Source organism: Geotrypetes seraphini, chromosome 9, assembly GCF_902459505.1.
Source record: "Geotrypetes seraphini chromosome 9, aGeoSer1.1, whole genome shotgun sequence".
NCBI classification, from domain to species: domain Eukaryota; kingdom Metazoa; phylum Chordata; class Amphibia; order Gymnophiona; family Dermophiidae; genus Geotrypetes; species Geotrypetes seraphini.
Window position 1 is genome coordinate 87,105,747 of NC_047092.1, and position 23,590 is coordinate 87,129,336.

The 23,590-nt window shown below is 44.6% G+C and overlaps 1 protein-coding gene across 6 annotated transcripts in view; it reads right to left on the reverse strand.

The window, feature by feature from the left end:
• BRAF (B-Raf proto-oncogene, serine/threonine kinase) overlaps positions 1-23,590 on the reverse strand; it is a 1,024,017-nt gene that overhangs the window by 732,744 nt on the left and 267,683 nt on the right. For all 6 annotated transcript variants that reach the window (XM_033958817.1, XM_033958818.1, XM_033958821.1 and 3 more), the window contains one exon: positions 19,378-19,480. In XM_033958817.1, coding sequence (XP_033814708.1) covers positions 19,378-19,480 — 103 coding nt within the window. The remainder of the gene's footprint in view (positions 1-19,377; positions 19,481-23,590) is intronic.

The following is a 23,590-nucleotide window of genomic DNA, read 5'->3' on the forward strand; positions in this document are numbered from 1 at the left end:
CGATTGGGGTGATCAAAATCTGGCCTAGATCCTCAGGGATAGTAAGAGAGAGGAGAGCCAGTTGTATAATTTGGCTTTCAAAGAGATTGGAGCGACTTTCATAATGTTTGGGGGGCAGCAGTCTAATCTGCAGTACGAAACGGCATAATTTGCATAATGTTTGGAGAATTGCTGCCAAGATGGTGTAGTGAAGTTATTTCAGGTCATATCTACCCTAGGGTCATCTTTGTGTTGGGCAACCAGGTAGTTCAAAAGGTTGGTTGAGGAGCCTGCTAGTTTGGATCTCAAATTGATGATTTTGTTGTTGAAAAATTCAGCCAGATCATCTGCAGTTGATGGGGAATCAAGGTTAGGAGAGGATAAGGCCTGAATGTCATAGAGATTGTTGACTAATTCAAAGAGATTTCTACTATTGATGTTCGGCGATCCAATTTTTTGAGCGTAAAAGTTAGAGCGTTTCTTTATTGTTTTTTGTATTCGTTTAATTTTAGTCTCCAATTTGACCTCCCCACACTGTCTCCTGATTTCAACCATTGTCTTTCGAGTTTCCGCAACTCCCGTTTCATATTTCCTAACTCGGTATCGTACCAGCCATCCAGATTCTTGTTTCTTATTTTTCTTAGTTTAGTGGGGGCCATTTTGTTTAATATTTGCGTACTCATGTTGGTCCAGGAGTCCGCCGAGAAGGAGTCTGAGTCTGGGCTGGAAGATAAGTCATAGTATGACCAGAATTCTATTGGGTTCACCATACCTCTGCTAACAACCATTTTTTTAGGTCTTTTTTTTCACCTTGGGTTTGGATGGGGATCATCTTGCTTGCCAGTAGAAATTGAAACTGCATAAACAGTGGTCTGACCATAGCGAGTCGGTCCATATGGCTTTGTTCCAGTAAATCTTGGGATTGTCTGGTTCTTTGGTGGAAAAAGTGACATGATCTAGCTGGTGGCCTTTTAGGTGGGTCTTTTCTGGAAGCGGCACAAAGAAATCAAGTGAAGAAATGAAGGAAATTAGATCTTTGGAGTCACCTTGCTCTGTCTGCTCAAGGTGAATGTTTAGATCGCCTGCCAGTAGGTTGTGTGGGCCTAGTGTAGAATTTGTGAGGAGGAATTCGTAGAAAATGTCTGGCTGCTGGCCATTTCTTAGGAGGAATGTAGAATAAGGTGATTATTAGAGCGTCTTCTAACTGATCTGACCAGAGTTTACAGGATATGATTTCGAGGTCCGCTGAGGAGTTTGAGGCTAGGATTGTGGACTTGAAAGATTCTTTTAGGATGATGGCTAATCCTCCCCCTTTGCATCTGCTTCTAGGTAGAGATAAAATTTTAAATCCAGGAGGCAGACAGTCACGTATAATAATGTTGTTATCTGCGACCAACCAAGTTTCCGTTAGAAGAACAAAATCGGGGTTGGCTTCTTCTAGCCAGTCTTTGATCAGCTGTGACTTATTCCTAATTGAACGTATGTTTAAGTAGAAACCGTGAAGAGTGTGATGGTAAGGAGCGTTGGTGGTTACAGAAGAGGTAATGTTTCTCAGTTTTCGCTGTCATTTACAGTAGGGTCTGCTAGGTTTTTGTGAGGGGGGTACGACCGGGATTGGGAAGGGACCCCATTCGGAGAAGTCGTATAGAGAAGGACTGTCAGCTCTAAGATAGACCGAGTTGGCTGGGCGAGATCTTATGAGTACTGGGATAGGGATAGCAAAAAATGCAACTGATCTGCTTTTGTAGCAAATCCAATAGACCATGAGGGCCCAAATCAAACAATTCGTTAAGACAGCCATCTTATATAGAGTGGTCCAAAAGACTGAAAAGCTTGAGAGAGGAGCTAGTAGATTAAATCATGCAGGGAATCATAGTTGCTACCCAGCTCTCCTCCTATCTCGAGAGATTCTCCATTCTTCACCCCTACCAACATGGCTTCAGTCCCTGCTTTAGCACTGAATCCCTCCTAGTTTCCCTAATTTCAAAGGTACAACTACACTCACGTAACAAATTCACTGTCCTACTACAATTCAATCTTTCCGCTGCTTTTGATGTCGTCCATCACGACATACTCCTTTACCAACTTTCCGAGATTGGAATCGACTCCACCGTCCTAATGTGGTTCTCGCATTACTGAATTTTGCCCAAACGGTTACAAACTAGAGTTAGTTTGCAGAGTAAACAGAAGAGGTGGAGGTCTAGCAATCATTGTAAAAAATAACCTCAATATTAAAGTCCTTACCAAGCACTCCACCCCTCACCTAGACCTTCTTGCTTGCCAACTCTCGGACAAATCTCTCACAGGAACTCTGAACTGCCTTCTATGCTATGTCACTCCAGGAAAATGGAACACTTCTAAACAAGAACTAGAAGAATTTATCTTCCAGAATTCCTTATCTTCCACACACAACCTGATCCTAGGAGACATCAACCTCCACTTAGAAGACAACACCTCCAATCAAGTAGCAGACATTCTTTCATTCCTCAACACCCTATCTTACCAATTACTCAATCCTGAACCCACACATGAAAAGGGTCATCAACTTGACATTGCCGCTTACACATCTCCCAACCTCAACACACAAAACATCCACATCACCAACGGCTCTTGGAATCCAACCTTATGGTCCGACCACTACAAGTACATCTTCACCATCAATTGGATGTATAATAAAATCAAACCTATTCCAATCACAACCAGCTTCAAATCCAGACAGAAAATCGAACCCATTACTTTCTGGGACACAGTAGACCCATTACTAGACTTAAACAACCACAAGGAGTTCATAAACACATGGCGTTACATTAGTGAAACCACTTTGAACAAACTAGCACCACTAAAAACAAAAAACAAAATAAGCAGACCTTCAGACAAATGGTATGACACTGAACTCATACAACTAAAGAGGCAATGCAGACAACTAGAAAGATCATGGAAAAAACAGAAACAAGACCACATTAAAACAGAATGGAGATCCCAAATCAAACAATATAAAATCAAACTGAAGGAAAAACGTAAAGACTATTACTCCAAACTCATTGGCACTGAAAAACCAGACACCAAAAAACTTTTCAGCATTGTAAAAAACCTCACAGATACCAAACCCTTCCTCGCCACCCAAGGAACCCAGACTCCAACAGCTTCACAATTATCGGACTACTTCAAAAATAAAATCACCACAATCAGATCTACATTCAACAATTCCCAAAATATCATTGAAGAGATACCAATAAAACCCACAAATGATGAAGCCATCTCATCAGATAGGACCTGGACCAACTTCCCAACGACACAATGGTCAGACCTGGACCTGCTGTACAAAAAATACAGCAAATCCTCCTGTGATTTGAACAACTGTCCTCCTTACCTATTAGCAACAGCATCTACCAAATTCATTACTTGTCTCACGCTATGGTTGCAAACCACTCTCAAGGAAGGCCAATTCCCTCCGGAACTTGGAGAAATAATAATCACCCCCATACTAAAAGATCCCAAAGGCCCAATAGACAACCCAACAAATTATAGACCAATTGCTTCTATCCCACTATACATCAAAATCATTGAGGGTCTAGTTGCACAATATCTATCCAATTACCTTGAAGACCACAACATTCTACATCCATCTCAATCTGGTTTCAGAGCCAATCACAGCACAGAAACATTACTGGTATCTTTACTTGATATAGCCCGACAACACCTCAGCAAAGGAAACAAGTTACTAATCATCCAACTCGACCTTTCAGCAGCATTTGACTTAGTAGATCATCTAATACTTCTTCAGACACTAGATGCCATAGGAATAACTGGTAAAGTTCACAACTGGTTCCAAGGCTTCCTTCAAACAAGATCATATAAAGTTAAGTCAAAAGATATTTTATCTGACCCCTGGACAAACCCCTGCAGAGTACCACAAGGATCCCCACTATCGCCCATACTATTCAACCTCTTCATAGCTTCCTTAGGCACTGCCCTAGACACCCTAAATATAACTTCTTTCAGTTACGCAGATGACATAACCATCATTCTCCCATTTGACATACAAGACCCCAGCTCCAATGAACGCCTGATAACAACACTGGAAACTGTAGAAAAATGGATAAAGAACCATAAACTGAAACTGAATGCAGAGAAAACCAAATTCCTACTACTAGAGAAGGAACAAAAGCAATCTTTAACAGAACTGGAAGTAAATACAATCAAATATCCCATACAGAGCACTCTAAAAATTCTAGGAATACAATTAGATAGACGCTGCACTATGCTATTTTTAAAGTCTAGAACTTTTGCTTTTGAATGAGCCCTCTCTATACCCATCTTAATATTAAACCGTACCATGCAGTGATCACTGGATGCCAGATGATCACCCACTATAACATCAGAAACACTTTCCCCGTTTATAAGCACTAAGTCCAGTATGACCCCTTCCTGCATGGTTCCATTATCAACTACTGGAACTGTTCTCCTTGTAGAGAATCCAGGATCTCCCTACTTCTAGAAGACCCTGCAATAGGGATACCCCAATCAACATACGGCATGTTAAAATTACCAATTAGTTAAACTTCCCCTTTTTTAGAGATATTCTGAATGTCTACTATTAAATCTCTGTTCACTTCTTCCATCTGTGAAGGAGGCCTGTATATCACACCAATGTAAATATATTCACCATTTCCTCTTTCCAAATTGATCCACAGTGCCTCTTCCTTGCCCTGCAGATCCTGCAGTTGTGTGGCTTTAATATGATCTTTAACATATAACCCTACTCCCTCTCCTTTTCTTCCTACCCTGTCTTTCCTGAATAGATTATAGCCCGATATAATTATATCCCAGTTATGGTTCTCCGTGAACCATGTCTCCATAATCAACATTATATTCAACTCATCTTCTTCCATCACAGCTTCTAGATTCAGAATCTTGTTTCTCATACTTCGAGCATTAGTATATACTGTTTTCCAAACATTGCCCCCTTTACTCATCTGTATAGAAGTATTCAGTGATTTACTTACCTGAGGACTTATACTTACTTGGGGGCTTTGATCACCCTGCCCCATCACTTCTAGTTTAAAACCCTCTTCAGTAGATTAGCCAGCCTGCTGCCAAAGACACTTCTTCCCTTCTTTGATAGATACACATCATCCCTACTCGGCAGCCTTGGAAAATAATCCCATGGTCCAGGTAGCCAAAACGTTCTCGATGACACCATCCACGTAGCCATGCATTCATCTCCAGGATGCGAGCTTCTCTGCTCTGGCCTTTACCCTCAACAGGGAGGATGGACGAGAATACCACCTGTGCACCTGTCTGCTTCACCTTCTCTCTCAGAGCCATAAAGTCACTTTTGATGTGTTTGCAGGGGTACCTGGCAGTATCGTTAGTGCCAACGTGGATAAGCAGCATCAGATAATAGTCATCAGGCTTGATGAGTCTTGGCAAGCTCTCCATTACATCTTGGATTTTGACACCTCTTGTGACATGGCTTGGAAAAATTATTCTAGAGGTCTCTTCCTATTTAGTTTTTAGAAAATTGTTAAAGACACAACTTTTTGATAGGTTGCTATCTTAACACACTGCTATTTTTTAACAAGTCTTTTTAGATCTATCTGATGTATTTTTATCTGTATTACATGCATCAACTTTGACGGTTAGGTTAGTTTTTTAACCTGTTAATTAGTCTAGATTCAGCTGATATTTTATTTGTAGTATATGCATCTCTTTTGCATGTCAAGCTGATATTTTATCAGCATTCTCTTTATTTTTTATCCGCATTATATTGTAAATGCATTCCGCTCATTATTGTTAAGTTTCTATTATTCCAATCTGTTGTATTTCATCTGTATCCTATGTACTTGTCCAGTTTGTTGAGAACTGCCTAGCACTTTTTTTGGTATGGTGGTATATAAGAATAAATTATTATTATTATTATGTCTCATTTGCACATGGATGCTTCTGTACCCCTCAGAAGGGAATTGCCAATTACCACTACCATACGCCTCCTAGTGGTCACAGATCCAGTAATTTTGGGGATTTCAAGCTTTGGTTCTTCCTCTCCTTGGGTTGCTCTCATTTCCTCCACCTCCAGGACAACATATCGGTTCAACAATTCAAGGGTGGGGGGAGTCACAGTACCAATCTTGCAGTGTTCCGTAATCTGAGTCCAGCTGTCTTCCCTCAGCACAGCCTCTTCTTCCCCACTGCTGGAAATCTTTGACACCTCATGAATAATTTCATCTATGTACCTTTCCTTCTCACGGATGCTTCTAAGTCTTGCCACCTCCTCTCAGTTCCTTTACTTCCTTCACGAGAGATTCAAGCTGAAGACAGCTTGCACATGGAACCACTCCCTCTAGACCAGGGGTGTCAAAGTCCCTCCTCGAGGGCCGCAATCCGGTCAGGTTTTCAGGATTTCCCTAATGAATATGGATGAGATCTATTAGCATACAATGAAAGCAGTGCATGCAAATAGATCTCATGCATATTCATTTGGGAAATCCTGAAAACTCGACTGGATTGCGGCCCTCGAGGAAGGACTTTAACACCCCTGCTCTAGACAGAAGTTGTAACCTGAGTAGCAGCTTTGGTGATACAATGTTTTCAACCATACTGTGGTGCAGAAGTACTTACAACTGGAAGAATGAATTCCACTAAAGAGAGCATCAAGAACGATTCTGCTGGTTACCTTTGTATTCCTCTAAAATGAACAATATCACTTCTTTTGAATCTTTTCCAGAGAAAGGAAAATAGTAAAATTAGAGGGCATAACTTGAATACTAAAGAATCCCTGAGCCTAAGGTCAGAGTTAGGGGAGTAGTACAAGAACTACCAGTAATTAACTCCAAACTTACTCCTAGGGCTATGCAGGAAAATAAATCATCTCTAAATAATAAACCCCAAAGGAAAAGAAACACTGCAGATACCTGTTTATCCTTGCCTAAGAATAACATAGAAGCAAAAGAGGGAAAGAAACTACAAATCCCAGAAGGCAACTGGCAGGCAAGGGCCAAACACAGGACTGGATTGATTCCTGCTGCTAGCCCAGTTGCAACTTGTTCTAATTAACATAGCAGATATCAGAGCCCTAGAAAGGAAAGATCTAGCCTCAGCTAGGACTAGATCTAATCAAGTCAGAGTGTCTGAAAAGGGGTGTGTCTTCTAAGCTAGGGAGGTAGCCACAAACCCTCAGAGTATTGCCAGCTACTGAAGAGGGCAAATCTCTCCAGCCAGGAAGCAGAAGGCCCTTGCCACATATGATACAGGAGGAGCAGGTAGGAGACCTCATGAAGGAGGCTTCTAATAACTTTCTTGATGCCAATTTATGTTCAAACAATTTTATTGATGAAAAAAGTATTATAATCGTAAACAAATTATACATATCCAAGTCGAATAGGAAACAATGGAATAGCAACAGCAGCAAAGATAAACAGTCATCATCAGTTTTATACATAAAATGCATAAATCTCCTGTCCAACTATTCCCCATTAACAGACCTAGGTCCATAATCAAAACAAAGCACCCCAGGGCCCTGGACTCATGAGCCCTGGAGTGGGCCATCCATCATCCCTCCCTCCCCCCCCACTTTGACTAGTAAACTGTTATCAGATGCATAACGTACAAAAAGAAACCCCCAGAAACAAAGAACACCCCCCCTCCCCACCCAAATAGCGCTGTCACAGAACCAAATTTAAAACAGACCAACATCCACTAAAACTATTCTCCCCCCCCCCCCCCGGTACTCTCCACTCTTTCCCCCTGGTACTCTCCACTCAGTAAACTGCGAACAACTCAAATTAGGACAGCCATATAAGTATTGCACTACGGCCTTTGGGATGCAAGGACTGCAAATAGGGTTCCCAGATACGCATGAACAAAAGCTTCCACGACCCCCTGGCATTCTTTGTCTCCCAGGTAGCCAACTGATGCAACTGGTTCCGCCAATGCCAAAATGCAGGGGGGTCCTGGACCGTCCAATATTGTAGGCTACATATAAGGGCTAACAAGCTCATTTTCCTACAAAGATTCAGGTTGCCCCAGGGCAAATAACCATAATCCTCAGACAAATCCATAACCAATTGGGCTGGTGTACTCCTCAAGACTCTACCAATCAAGCCGGACATGTAAGAGACTATACGTCTTCAAAAACGTTGTATGATTGGACAGGATCAAAATTAATGTCCCAAGGCTCCCCCTGTCCATACTTGTGACATACTGGTGTAGGGACACCTCTACTGTAATATAATTGTTTGCACATATAATAGGCTCGTAATGTCACCCTATAATACGTTTCCCTCAACCAAGCACACAGGGTCACCCTCAGCATCGCACAGAGTGCGGGCAATATCCCAGTGTCCCAAATTGACCTATAATTCCGTCTCCCATCTACCCCGAATAGTTTGATAATCTTTATGGGGCTGTAGAACCTGCAAACTGTTATGAATGTGCGATACCGATAGGGGGGGGGTCTCCTCCTCCCGGAAGTAAACTCCCCGCAGTCTAGCCTCCATGTATTTAACCAATTGTACTCTGTCGAAGGATCTCGCATAATGCCCCACTTGATGACACGCAAACTGCGCTCCCCAGGTATTTCCCACCACTACCTGCAAGTCGGCACAGGATAATAATTCCCCTTCCTCCCCCCAAGAGATGTTCCAACCTGGAAATACCTTTCGCTTCCCATGACAAATAAACCCCAGACTCCCAGCCCAACTGAAAGGTTGGATTGCCCAGTAACGGCAAGGGATCAGTGACCCTCGGGTCTCCCCCCTCCCCCCCAGACGTCCCCCCCCCAGACATTTCAGTAACCATCGCCAAGCATCTTGCAGAGAACAAAATAAAACACTTGCTCTGAAACGGGCAGGAAACTGCCAAGTATCCAACATGAGCGCCGTTTGCTGCTGTAGCTTGTCTACATTGATACGATAGAGTGTGTGGACCTTCATAGACATCAAAACCCCCAGATACACAAACTGCCCCGACACCCAAGTTAGCGGGAACTGATTCCCCCAAAAGGGCTTGGACCTCCGACAAGGAGGCCAACGCTTTGGATTTCTCCAAGTTTAATCGAAACCCAGCGTAATCTCCATATTCTTTGATCATTTCCAGTAAGGTGTGCAAGGAGGGCTGAGGATCCGCCAGATATCGTCTGCAAAGCCAACAACTTAAATGTAGTATCACCGATATTAATCCCCTTGTATGGTTGGCATGGCGTAAATATCTCTGATGAGTGAGTCCAAGGTTAGCACAAATAGCAAAGGAGACAATGGGCAGCCCTATCTAGTATATCGGAAACCTGTCTGTTTCAAAATCTTTCAGCACTAATTTAGCTTGTGGCAGGGCATACAAGGCCCTCACAGCTGAAACGAAGTACCCATCAAAACCATATGCTGTTAATGTGGCGTATAGAAAATTCCACTGAACTTATCAAATGCCTTTTCGGCATCAAAACTAATCAATACGGATGGGAGATTCCAGGCTGCCCTCTGCTCCAAAGACAAGAGTAATTTCCTCACATTCTTAGTTATCATCCTACCTTTCACAAATCCCACCTTGACTTCATGAATGTCTGGCAACACCGCTGCCATTCTATTTGCCAAACTTTTAGCTAACAATTTGACCTCCGTGTTCAAAAGAAAGATGGGGGCGATACGAACTGGCCTGTTCTGGATCTCTGCGGGGCTTGGGTAACACCAAAATGCGGGCCATGTTCATGCCGTCTGGTAAGGCCTTGGCCCTAATCATTATGTTGAACATCTGGGCCAGTGACTGTATAATCTCTTCACCTAAGATTTTATAAAATTCAATTCTCATCCCATCTTCTTCTGGCACTTTCATCAAAGGACTGTTCATGATCGCCCAATACACTTCCTCCTTGGCTTGTTCAGTGATACGAGGCAGCGGAATCCCCTCCAAATATTGGGTGGCGGAAACCCCCACATCGAGCAGGGGGCCATATAGTCTCCTATGGTAGCGCAAAAAAAAAAAAAAAAGTCCCCTATACCCTGATCAGTAGTGACTCTATCCCCCTGCTCATTCCTCAGGGCCTGCACCCTTCGTGGGCCCATCCAGGTAGTGACCAGGCGAGCCAAAAGGCTACCTCCCTTATTCCCAAACCGATATAGCCGGTACTTATAGTAGACGAGTGATTTCCATGCCCACTGATGTAGTAGCGAATTAAGAGCCACTTGACACTCCATCAACTCCTGTCTATGTGTATGTGGGGCTACCCATATGGCCATATCACTGTCGTGCCCTAGTAACTGCTTTCTCCAAGCACAAAATTTCCCTGTCCCGCACCTTCTTCACATGACTACTGTAACTTAAGGTATCCCCCCGCAAAACTGCCTTAGTGGCTTCCCAAAAAGAGGATGGAATCCTCTTCCATATGGGCATTATGCCTCTTGTAATCTTTCCAGGAAGCCAACAACCTCTCCCGATATTTCATATGACCATACAGGACTAGAGGGAACACCCAACGCCATGCTTTCTGTGACCCCACCCCCATCCCCGCCCCCCTGCCACCGCAAGCTAACCCAGTCTTGGTCCAAAATAGTATACGGACCAATATCCGCCCTCTCTATGCCACAAAACACAGACTCCATCACCCAGAGATAGTCAATGCGCGAATGTATACTATGTGCCCCGGACAGATGCGTGAAATGCACCATGCAACACCTTCCAGGCATCAATTAACTCTAAGTTGGCACTAAGTTTACAGAGCTCCCTCTTCCCCTCCTGGCGAGTGGACCCAACCGGCCCAGTACAATCAAGACTGGGATCTCTGATAGCATTAAAGCCCCCCCCCCCAATTACTAGAGAACTCTGAGAGAATGGCAACAGCAGGCATGTCAATTTGGCATAAAAGGCCGGATCACAGTCATTGGGGCATAGATGCAACAAAACACCATGTCTCGCTGCTCAAGCAACCTCCGACAAAGCACATATCTCCCATCCCCATCCCTAGCCAAAATTTGCAGATTATCAATTATGCCCTTGCAAAATAAAAGTGCTACCCCCCTTGGTTTTACCTGCGCTGATGCTGCTACGCAATCCCCCACCCACCATTGTTTCAATTTATCATGCTCAATATCGTTCAAATGTGTCTCCTGGAGGAACGTCACATCCACTTTATGACGCTGTAACTGATGCAGAATCTTTGATCGTTTAATGAGGGAATTAATTCCCTACTCAATCAATACCCTATGTGGAACAAACAGGGGACTCTAAGACACTGCAAGGCCTCACCAACACATACATATACTTCATTCACTCAGTCACAAATGGAACAAGAAAAAAGAAAAAGAAGTGGAGGAAAAGCCTATATGCAGTTCTATATGCAGCTCTCTGGTGTGGCGATGGGCGCTACATTCGCCCCTACAATAGCTAACTTGTTTATGGGCTAGTTTGAAGAATATTTGTTTATTCTTCCCAGTTCTCTCAGGAGATTGTGGGGTGCACCCACTTCATTGACGATATATTTTGTCTGTGGAGGGGTTCTCTTGAAGAGCTTATGTCATTTAGAGATTACATCAATTCATGTCATCCATCTTTGAGATTCGAGATGGTGTATCATCAAACCAAGATTTCTTTTTTGGATGTAAATGTTTATTAAAATTTGATGAAACGCTAATCATAAATTCTAAGCATTTAACAATTAAAAATTAAAATAGGGAACAATTAACATACTTGTTAATGACAAGACGTAACATACATGAAAACAAGAGGAGAGTGGGGGAAATACAAATTAAAAAGAAGAGTACAAGTAAGGTTAAAAACAAGAGGGCAGCAAGAGAAATCATATTAAAAGTTGAATGGGATCAATACAGAAATCGGCAAGGGTAGACCCAGAGATCATTTAGCATTCATATGCATCTTTAAAGAGGAAGCTTTTAAGGTTTCCCTTAAATTTATCTAAATTTTGCTCAGCCCTTAAATGTGAAGGTAACGAATTCCTAATTGTAGGGGCTGTAGTTGCGAATGAAGAAGCCCTATGAGTACTAATGATTTTTAAAGATGGAACGTGAAAAAGGTGCTGAGTTTCTGATCTTAAGGTTCTTGAAGGCTCATGAGGGATGAGAAGCTTATGAATGGAGGCAGGTTCTTTGGTGTACATGGTTTTAAAGGAAATTAAAGCAATTTTATATGTAATTCGATGAGGAATTGGTAACCAGTGTGCACTCTTTAGCGGGGGGGAGGGGGTAACATGATCAAATTTCTTCTTGTTCATTAAGCACAGTTACTTACCATAAGAGGTGTTATCCAGGGACAGCAGGCAGATATTCTTGACTGATGGGTGACGGCACCGACGGAGCCCCGGTACAGACAATTTTAGAGTGATTGCACTCTAAGAACTTAGAAAGTTCTAGTTAGGCCGCACCGCGCATGCGCGAGTGCCTTCCCGCCCAACGGAGGCGCGCGGTCCCCAGTTAGGATAAGCTAGCTAAGAAGCCAACCCGGGGAGGTGGGTGGGATGCAAGAATATCTGCCTGCTCTCCCTGGATAACACCTTTTACGGTAAGTAACTGTGCTTTATCCCAGGACAAGCAGGCAGCATATTCTTGACTGATGGGTGACCTCCAAGCTAAAAAAAAGAGGGATGGAGGGAAGGTTGGCCATTAGGAAAACAAATTTTGTAAAACAGATTGGCCGAAGTGTCCATCCTGGCTGGAGAAGGCATCCAGACAATAATGAGATGTGAAAGTATGAACTGAGGACCAAGTAGCAGCTTTGCAGATTTCCTCAATAGGAGGTGATCTGAGGAAAGCTACAGATGCTGCCATAGCTCGAACTTTATGGGCTGTGACGGAACCTTCCAGTAGCAGTCCGGTCTGAGCATAACAGAATGAGATGCACGCAGCAAGCCAATTGGATAATGTACGTTTAGAAACAGGATGTCCCATCCTATTAGGATCAAAGGACAGAAAGAGTTGAGGAGATGATCTGTGAGGTTTAGTGTGCTCTAGGTAGTAAGCTAAAGCACGCTTACAGTCCAAAGTATGCAAAGCCTGCTCTCCAGGATGAGAATGAGGTTTCGGGAAGAAAACAGGCAGGACAATGGATTGGTTAAGATGAAAATCAGAGACAACCTTACGGAGAAACTTTGGATGTGTACGCAGAACCACCTTGTCATAATGAAAGACTGTGAAAGGAGGATCAGCATTTCGTGCATGCAACTCACTGACCTTCCTGGCAGAGGTGAGAGCAATAAGGAAGACCACTTTCCAAGTGAGAAATTTGAAATGAGTTGTGGCCAATGGTTCAAAAGGAGACTTCATTAAGGCGGAAAGAACCACATTAAGATCCCAGACTACAGGAGGGGGCTTGAGAGGTGGTTTGACATTAAAAAGACCCCGCATGAATCTGGAAACCAAAGGATGAGCAATGAGAGGTTTTCCGTGAACTGGCTCATGAAAAGCAGTAATGGCACTGAGGTGGACTCTGATAGAAGTAGATTTGAGTCCAGAGTTAGACAAAGAAAGAAAATAATCCAACACAAGTTCTACTGCTAGTGAAGTTGGATTATGATGATGCAGAAGGCACCAGGAAGAAAACCGGGTCCATTTCTGTTGATAGCATTGTAGAGTGGCCGGTTTCCTGGAAGCATCAAGAATAGAGCGGAAAGGCTGAGAAAAAAGGGAATGAGCTGAGGTCAGCCCGAGAGATACCAAGCTGTCAGGTGCAGAGATTGAAGGTTGGGATGAAACAGGGACTGTTGATGCTGAGTAAGCAGAGAAGGAAACAGTGGTAGAAGAATGGGCTCCCTGGAACTGAGTTGAAGCAGAAGGGAGAACCAATGCTGCCTGGGCCACCGTGGAGCGATGAGAATCATGGTGGCTTGTTCCCTCCTGAGCTTGAACAAGGTCCGCAACATGAGAGGAAGAGGAGGAAATGCGTAAAGGAAGAGGTTGGTCCAATCCAGCAGAAACGCATCTGGTGCCAGACGGTAAGGGGAGTAGAGTCTGGAACAAAAGTGGGGCAGATGATGATTGTGAGGGGCTGCAAAAAGGTCTACTTGAGGAGTCCCCCATCGAGTGAAAATGGACTGGAGAGTCATGGGATCGAGAGTCCATTCGTGGGGTTGGAGAATTCTGCTGAGATTGTCTGCTAAGGAATTCTGCTCTCTCTGAATGTAGACAGCTTTCAGGAATATATGGTGAGCTATCACCCAAGCCCAAATCTTTTGAGCCTCCTGACATAACAGGCGAGAGCCTGTCCCACCCTGTTTGTTGATGTAGTACATGGCAACTTGATTGTCTGTGCAAAGTAGGAGAACTTGAGGAAAGAGTAGATGCTGGAAAGCCTTGAGGGCACAAAACATCGCTCTGAGTTCCAGGAAATTGATGTGATGTTTCTTTTCCTGAGTGGTCCAAAGGCCCTGAGTTTGAAATTCGTTCAGGTGAGCTCCCCAGGCATAGGGGGAGGCGTCGGTGGTGATGACTAAATGGTGAGGAGGCAGATGGAACAGAAGGCCTCTGGATAGATTGTAAGATTTCAACCACCATTGTAGAGATTGACGAAGAGATGATGTCACAGATATGTGTCGAGAGCAAGGATCCTGCGCCTGGGACCATTGGGTAGCTAGGGTCCATTGAGGAATGCGCAGGTGAAGACGTGCAAGGGGGGGTGACATGAACTGTCAAGGCCATGTGACCCAACAGTATCATCATTTGTCATGCAGAGATGGAAAGCTGTGGAAGCACCTGCTGACAGAGATGAATAAGAGTTTGAAGGTGGTTGGATGGAAGAAACGCCCTCATGAGAACAGTGTCCAAGATCGCTCCGATGAACTGAAGTCGCTGAGTGGGAATGAGATGTGACTTGGGTAGATTGATCTCGAAACCCAGAAGTTGGAGAAAAAGGATGGTCTGGTTGGTATCAAGAAGTACTTCCTGAGATGAAGGAGCCTTGATTAACCAGTCATCCAAATAAGGGAAGACTTGAAGATGGTGGGAGCGTAGAAAGGCTGCCACCACTATGAGACACTTTGTGAATACCCTGGGAGAGGAGGCAAGACCGAAGGGTAACACCTTGTACTGGTAATGGCAGCGATTGATCATGAAGCGGAGATACTGTCTGGAGGCCAGATTGACCGAAATGTGAGTGTATGCCTCCTTGAGATCGAGGGAGCATGGCCAGTCGCCCTGAGTAAGGAGTGGATAAAGAGTGGCCAGAGAAAGCATTTTGAACTTTTCTTTGACCAAGCATTTGTTGAGATCACGAAGATCTAATATGGGTCTGAGGTCTCCGGTTTTTTTGGGTACCAGAAAATAGCGGGAGTAGAATCCCTGCCCCTTCTGATCTAGAGGAACTTCCTCTATGGCGTTCAGAAGAAGAAGGGATTGGACCTCCTGAAGGAGGAGGGAGGACTGAGGGGTGTTCAAAGCAGACTCTTTTGGAAGACTGCAGGTGGGAAGAGTCTGAAAATTGAGAGAATAGCCGTGGCGGAGGATGTTGAGAACCCTCTGATCCGAAGTGATGGTCTCCCAACGGCTGATGAATTGAGAAAGACGTCCTCCTATGGGTTGAGGCAGAAGGGCGGATGGTAGAATACTGGCTAGGCCCTGGAGAATGGAGTCAAAAGGGCTGAGTGGACTTTTGTGGTGCAGGAGGTTTCACCTGCTGCTGCTGTTGCGTACGAGGTGGTTGACGTTGCTGCTGACGCTGGCGTCTAGGTTGCTGAGGAGCCGATGGTAAGGGTCTAGCAGCATAACGTCGCTGATAGGCTGATTGTTGCCGAAAGGGCCGGGCAGGTAGAGTCTTCTTTTTGTTTTTGAGAAGAGTGTCCCAGCGAGTCTCATGCGCCGACAATTTTTGTGTGGTGGAATCAAGAGAGTCACCAAACAGTTCATCTCCTAGGCATGGAGCATTAGCCAGGCGATCTTGATGATTGACATCAAGCTTTGAGACTCTCAGTCAAGCCAGACGGCGCATGGCGACAGACATCTTCATAGCCCTTGAGGTAAGTTCAAATGTGTCATAGATTGAATGTACCATGAACTTCCGAAGCTGGAGAAGAGAGGAAGAACAGCGGCGAAAAGCAGAGAGTTTGCGGTCAGGTAAGTATTTTTCAAAAGAAGCTAAGTTTTGAATCAGGTGCTTCAGATAAAAGGAAAAATGAAAGGCATAATTACCCGATCTATTGGCCAGCATAGCATTTTGGTACAACCTCTTGCCAAATTTATCCATGGCCTTTCCTTCTCTGCCAGGAGGGACTGAGGCATAGACACTAGCTCCCGCAGACTTTTTGAGAGTAGACTCCACCAATAAGGATTCATGCGGGAGCTGAGGTTTATCAAAGCCAGGAATGGGGATGACCTTGTATAAGGAATCCAATTTGCGAGGAGCCCCTGGGATGGTCAAGGGAGTTTCTAGATTTTTGTAGAAAGTTTCCCGCAAAATATCATGTATGGGTAATTTAAGGAATTCCTTTGGAGGCTGATCAAAGTCCAAAGCATCAAGGAATGCCTTGGATTTTTTTGATTCAGCCTCCAAAGGAATTGAAAGAGACTCGCACATCTCCTTTAGAAAAGCCGTAAAGGAGGAATGGTCTGGTTTAGAAGAAGGATCTTGTATAGAGGGGTCCTCTTCACCCGAGGAAACCTCATCCTCAGAGAGCAGGGGCTCTTCAGAGTTGCCCCAAAGATCAGGATCTCTAACCTGGGAACTTCGATCCCGGGAGTCCGGTGTCGAGGGATCAATGTGTCGGGTCTTACGCACCGACTTGCCGGACCGCAAGGAAGCGGCACCGGGAGAAGTCAAAGACTGCAATGGTGCAGAAGTTTGGACAGCCTGATGAAGAGCTCTCGGTTCCGGGGCTAGTACCGGCATGGAAGCCGAGGAAGCCGAATGGACCGGTACCGACAGAGTGGAAGCTCCATGGGCGGTACCGGTGGCTCAGACCGAACCGGGACTGGAAGGTTCGGTGCCAAGAGAGCAGGGAGGAGTTGCTGCAACTGCTCTTTAAGCTGCACCTGAAGGACGGCTGCAATGCGCTCGTCCAAAGAGGGCACCGGTACCACTTTCTTTTTCTGTGGTACCTTTGGTGCCGCTCGCCACCCAGAGGATGAGGAGGCAGATGAAGACGCACTCACCTTTATGGGGGCGGAGCGTTTGTGAGGACGCCTCGTGGTCGGCAGGATTGGACTCGCTGCCACAGCGACCGGAGGGCGCTCGAGGGGGGAAGGCTTCTTAGCCGGTTTACCTGACTGGTGCGACGCCGGAGCGGTGTCACGCGGCATCGATGAAGTAGGTGCCGGTTGCAAAGGTGCCGACGCCGGTGTCGATGTCGAAGGATCAGCCATCGCGGCACCGAAAAGTAATTTTTGTTGAAGCTGCCGGTTTTTTCAACGTGCGCTTCTTCAAAGTAGCACAACAGGTGCAGGTGGAAGCCCGATGATCCGGACCCAGGCACTGTAAACACCAGTTGTGCGGTTCGGTCAAAGAAATGGGCCGTGCACACCGTTGGCACTTTTTGAATCCCGGCTGAGGGGGCATGAAAGTAAAGACGGCCTCTGCCAAATCGAAAGCCGAGGCTGCAATGATGGCAACAGGTCCCGCCGGGGCGAACCCGAAAATTAGAAAATAATTTAGGTTTTTTGGGGTTTTTTTAAGCTGAAAGAAAAAGTAAAAAAGAAAGAAAATAAGGAAGAAACTCTTCCAAGACAAAAACTGCGCGAGCGGGAAGGCGAAAAAAAGTTTTTCAACGGCCGTTGAAAAAAATGCGTCTTCTTAGCTCCGTGGAAACTAAGAAACTGGGGACCGCGCACCTCTGTCGGGCGGGAAGGCACTCGCGCATGCGCGGTGCGGCCTAACTAGAACTTTCTAAGTTCTTAGAGTGCAATCACTCTAAAATTGTCCGTACCGGGGCTCCGTCTGTGCCATCACCCATCAGTCAAGAATATGCTGCCTGCTTGTCCTGGGATAATAATTTTTATGGCAGTGTTACATAGAAACAGAGTATGACAGCAGAAAAGGGCTGACTGCCCAACAAGTCTGCCCACTCAAGAACCCTCCCTCCCTCAAGAATCCATCTATTAAGCATTCCTCTGGAGCGACCCCACCTGTTTATCCCATTGTCCCTTGAAGTCGAGCATGTTACTGGCCTCGACTACCAGACGTGGAAGACCATTCCATCGATCAATTACCCTTTCGGTGAAGAAGTATTTCCTGGTGTCCCCATGCAATCTTCCCCCTCTGAGCTTTAGCGGATGCCCTCCTGTCGCCGTGGGACCGGTAAGAAAAAAGATTTCTTCCTCTACCTCAATGCGGCCCGCAATGTATTTGAATGTTTCTATCATGTCCCCCCTTTCTCTGCGCTCTTCGAGAGAATATAAGCGCAGCCTGTGACGTTTTTCATATGGGAGATCTTTAAGTCCTGAGGCCATCCTAGTGGCCATTTGTTGAATCGATTCCATTCTCTTCACGTCCTTTAGATAATGTGGCCTCCAAAACTGAACACAATACTCCAGGTGAGGTCTCACCATGGATCTGTATAACGGTAGTATAACTTCAGGCTTTCGGCTGATAAAGCTCCTTCTGATGCAACCCAGCATTTGTCTAGCCTTTGTTGAAGCTTTCTCTACCTGATTGGCAGCTTTCATGTCATCCCGGATGATTACTCCCAAGTCCTGTTCTGCTACAGTTCTTGTTAGGTTTTCACCATTCAGGTTCAAAATTAATACAAAAGTGTTTTGTATTAATTGTAGACGTCAGATGTATTTCTAATGAGCATAACTAATGGACAAACTGGATGGACCGTTCAGGTCTTTATCTGCCGTCATTTACTATTTTACTATGCTCTTTTCTTGCAGAGAAAATTTCCAGATGTGTCTAGATAGCCTTGAGGAAGGTGGAAGCAGTTCTTAACCCTTAGATAATAAATGTTGACTTTTGAAGTTCCATTTGAGATACCCGTATAAATGTTTGTTTTCACATGGTAATCATTCATATTTTATGAACCATCTACTACTGCTACAGATTTTTTGGGGGGATGGGTAAGGAGTTGTAAAATAATGAATTCAGAGTGTCCTCAACTGAGCTATACAATTATAAGGTTGTTCTTGTTTCTTACTGTAGCACTTCTTATTTTAAAGTACTGCTTCCTCAATCATTTTGATTCTTGTTCCCTCCCTCTTCAATGTGGTCTGATAATATTCTTGATTCTATTTCTTTAATTGTTTTTTAATTTCCTTCTTTAAAATTTCTTTCCTGTTCAAAGTTTTTTGATATGTTAAATTGCAAAATTTTTTTTTCCGTTTTTTTATTAGTGTATTCTCACCCTTAAAAACATAAAACCAATGTACTTTTGTACAATTTATTCAGAGATGCTTATTAAAGTATACTCAGAGAAACAAATTGTTAACAGAATTGTTAAAACAATTATAATTTGACAAAGGAAGATATACATACAAAGTTGTGTGTTGTAAGTGGTACATTCTCCAAAACTTCCACGTGTAACTCTTCTCCGGTAAGCCAAGAAATATCCATATCCCAGCCAATCGGTTTCTTCTCTCTGTAAAATGGAACAAAAATTTTCCTTGTTAAATATTCACCAAATCAGACATTTTGTACAGAGTGATAATTTAAGAGGACAATATTGTGAATTAAATTTATTTATAAGTTTTATAAATAAACTAGTCTTTAAGCCTGTTACATTAACGGGTGCTAGAATAGAGTGTGTCTGTCTTTCTTTCTTTCTCTCTCTTCTACTCATTAAGTTGCATTATCTCTCACCTCCCAGTCCTGGCCCCCGTAATTTAGCATAGCTGTCTCATTACCGCCACAGCTCCCCTGTCCAGTTTTTTTTCCCCGTGTCTTTCTTTGGTTAATCCTCTTCTCTCAGGTAAAAGATCGGCCCTCTCCCTTGCTCTTCCCTTGATTTCTCTCCACTTTGGTCATTGGAAATTGGGTCATTAGGGCATAGACAGGGGGTGGGTAAGCAGAGTGGGCAGACTTGATGTGCTGTAGCCCTTTTCTGCCGTCATCTTCTATGTTGCTATGTTTCTATGTTTCTATTTCATACCCTCTTCCCCTCTCCCCTTCTGTGGGTCCGGTGTCTCATCCTTACATTGTCTGCTCCCCGCCAGTATGCAAGTCGGCGAGTCACCGGCAGAGCCAGCAAAATACAGGCTGCTTCTGGGTCTTTGACATGTTTCGCTTCCATGTTGCAATTTACTGTGGCTGAGGCGCTGGAAGCATGGAAGAGGGGTCGCCGCTGTTCCTCCTCGCCTGCCTTTGCATCCCCTTGCTGCTGGATGGCAGCAGCGCCCTGGATCTGCACTTTTCGGGCCTCGAGGCTGAAGTGGCGCTCAACCTGTCGCTGGGGGTGGATTGGACACGAAATTTGTAGTGCCGGAAAGGCTGTGGACGCGAGCTGGAAGGAGGACCGTCGGCTGCTGAGGCTACGGCTGCCCGGAGACTGCGCTCAGCTGCCCAGGAACCCCATTACACTCTCGGAGCACCTGAGTGGTGATGGAGCTGGCACCGCGCTGCACCTGCGCCTCCGGGTCTACGTGCACGGCCTGCACTGCACACTCCAAGGAGGGGAGCAGAAGGAACGGCGGTGGCGACAGTGGTTTGTTTGGCGGGACAGGAGGGGGGAGTTGCCAGCATGTTCCCTGCCGCCGTGTTCCAAAATGGAATACGGCCAGGGAAGGACACAGCACGCCACAGGAATCACAAAACCCTAAGTGCGCATGCGCGCTTAGGGTTTTATTATAGAGGATGACAACAAATATAACCTAACTTCAATACTGTCTACCACAATGCCATCGTTGAGATACTAAAAACAATTTGCCCTTCTAGCTCCCATCTGGACCTGTCCGCTGCGCCTCCTTTTGGTGGTGAAATACGCCTTTGTTGACTCCATCCTTCCTCTCATTAACACCTCTCTACAAATGGGCATAGTGCCCACAAACTGGAAGTCATTAGACTGGTTTTGAAAAAACGCACACTCAACCCTAACGTGCCCAGCAACGTTAGACCTGTCTCCAACCTACCCTTTGTCTCCAAGATCCAGGGAAAAAACAGTGTTATCCCAATTACATTCCTTCATCAACAAACAAAGGCCCTATCCGCCTTTCAATTGGTATTCAGGAAATTTCACAGTACTGAAACCGTCCTCCTTGACATCATCAACGACTGCTGGAAACTCATGGACAAGGGTAATGATGTCCTTCTGGTGCTGCTGGATCTCAGCACGGCCTTCAACACTATTGACCATCCTCTCCTTATTGAGTGGCTCTCTGAAATTGGAATCCGAGACATTGCACTACGATGGTTCTCCTCTTTCCTAAATAACAGATCCCAAAGCATTCTGCTAAACGATGTGTTATTGAAACCCAAACTGATCAAATACGGTATTCCAAAGAGGGCTCCGCTATTCCCCTTACTATTCAATCTCTAGAGATAGCCTGCATTATCAAATACAGATTCACTCCTTTGTGGATGACATGAAACTGTACCTACCGCTAGGAGAAGCCTGTGACACCCAGATTCTGAAACTCCTAACCTGCCTCTTAGAAATCGAAAACTGGATGTCCGTCAACAAATTATAACTAAACGCCTCCAAGATGGAACTCCTTTGGATCCGCAAAGAAAGCTGCAACTGCGCCCTTCCCTCACTGTGCTGGGACTCAGCTACTATAACTGCAAAAAGATTAAATGCACAGCTTAGGAATACTCCTTCATTGCAACCTGTTGCTTTCAAACCATCTCTCTCAGGTGGTATTTTCCTCATTTTACTACCAAGACAACTCCGAAAAATAAAGAACTACTTTTCAGAGTTACTTTGCCCAACTACTCTATGACGTCTACAGCAAGTTCAAAACGCAGCGATCAGGCATCTGAAAAACCTCATGCCCACGACCCTATCTCCGAGGCTCTAGCATCAGCTCACTGGCTACCCCATAGCCAATGTGTCTTCAAGGACCCAAAGCTAGCATTCAAATCCTTGCACGACATGGCGCTGGACTACATGACGACTAAGCATCCACCATATGTGCCAAACCAGTACCTCCACTCCCGGGATGAAATATATCTCAAATTGCCCCCTGGTTATGCATTTCAGCTGCAAGCCGCAAAGCGACGGTACTACTCCCACTTTGTACCGAGCCACTGGAATAGACTACCCCTGCAGATTAGATCCCTTGAAGGACTCCTCAGCTTTAGGAAAGCAATAAAGCATACCTCTTCGCCTAGACCAGGGGTAGGCAATTCTGGTCCTCGAGAGCCGGAGCCAGGTCAGGTTTTCAGGATATCCACAATAAATATAAATGAAATAGATAGATTTGCATCTCAAGAAGGCAGTGCATGCAAATCCATCTCATACATACTCATTGTGGATATCCTGAAAACCTGACCTGGCTCAGGCTCTCGAGGACCGGAATTGCTACCCCTGACCTAGACTCCTACCCTTGACCAATAGACTACAAAGAAATGTATATTGGTACAAGATCCAGTATGTGTCGCATAAGAATAACTTGTATCATACTAACTTTCTGTGTGTCAAATTAGAATAAAACTTGTACTGAAAACCTTGCACCATAAGGATAACTAAAGCAAATTGTAACTAGTAACTGTGTATTAATATTATACCCTACTATGTATCAAGTTAGGATAAAAACTTGTATGGAAAATATGTATGTAACCCGTTCTGAGATCTTTGGGAACAGGAGGATAGAAAACAAATTTAATTAATTAATTAAATAAATAAAGCACAGTTACCTACCGTAACAGGTGTTATCTAGAGACAGCAGGCAAATATTCTCACATGTGTGGGTGACATCATCCACAGAGCCCAGTACAGACAGCGTTAGACACGAACTGTCACTAAACTTTGCAACTACCCACACTGTGCATGCGCGAGTACCTTCCCGCCCAATATAAGCTCGCACGGAAGTTCCGTAAGCAAGCTAAGAAGCCAGCCAGGGGAGGTAGGAGGGATGCAAGAATATCTGCCTGCTGTCTCTGGAAAACACCTGTTAAAGTAAGTAACTGTGGTTTATCCTAAAAAGCAGGCAGCATATTCTCACATGTGGGACTCCCTAGCTTACTGAAATGGGATGGAGAGAGAGTTGGCCATTAAGAAGAAAATTAATTCTGTAATAGTCTTGGCCAAAACGACCATCTCGTCTGGAATAGGATTCTAGACAGTAGATGTGAAAGTGTGAACTGAGGACCAAGTAGCTGCTTTGCAAATTTCATCAATGAGGGTGGAAAGTAATGATGCTGCCATAGCTTGGACTTTGTGTGCTGTTACACAACTCTTGAGCTGCAGCCAAGCCTCAGCATAGCAGAAAGACATACAGGCCGCTAGCAATGTGGAAATAGTTCTCTTGGATACAAGGTTGACTAATCTGCTAGGATCAAAGGAGATGAACAGATGAGGTGAAGTCCTATGTGGCTTAGTCCTTTGTATGCAGTAAGCCTAGGCCCGCTTACAGTCCAAAGTGTGAAGAGCTGTTTCTCCAGGATGAGAATGAGGCTTTGGAAAGAAAATTGGAAGCACAATGGAATGATTCAGGTAAAATTCTATGACTATCTTTGGGAGGAATTTAAGATGAGTGCGAAGTACCACTTTATCATGATGAAATACTGTGAACAGTGGGTCTGAAACCAATGC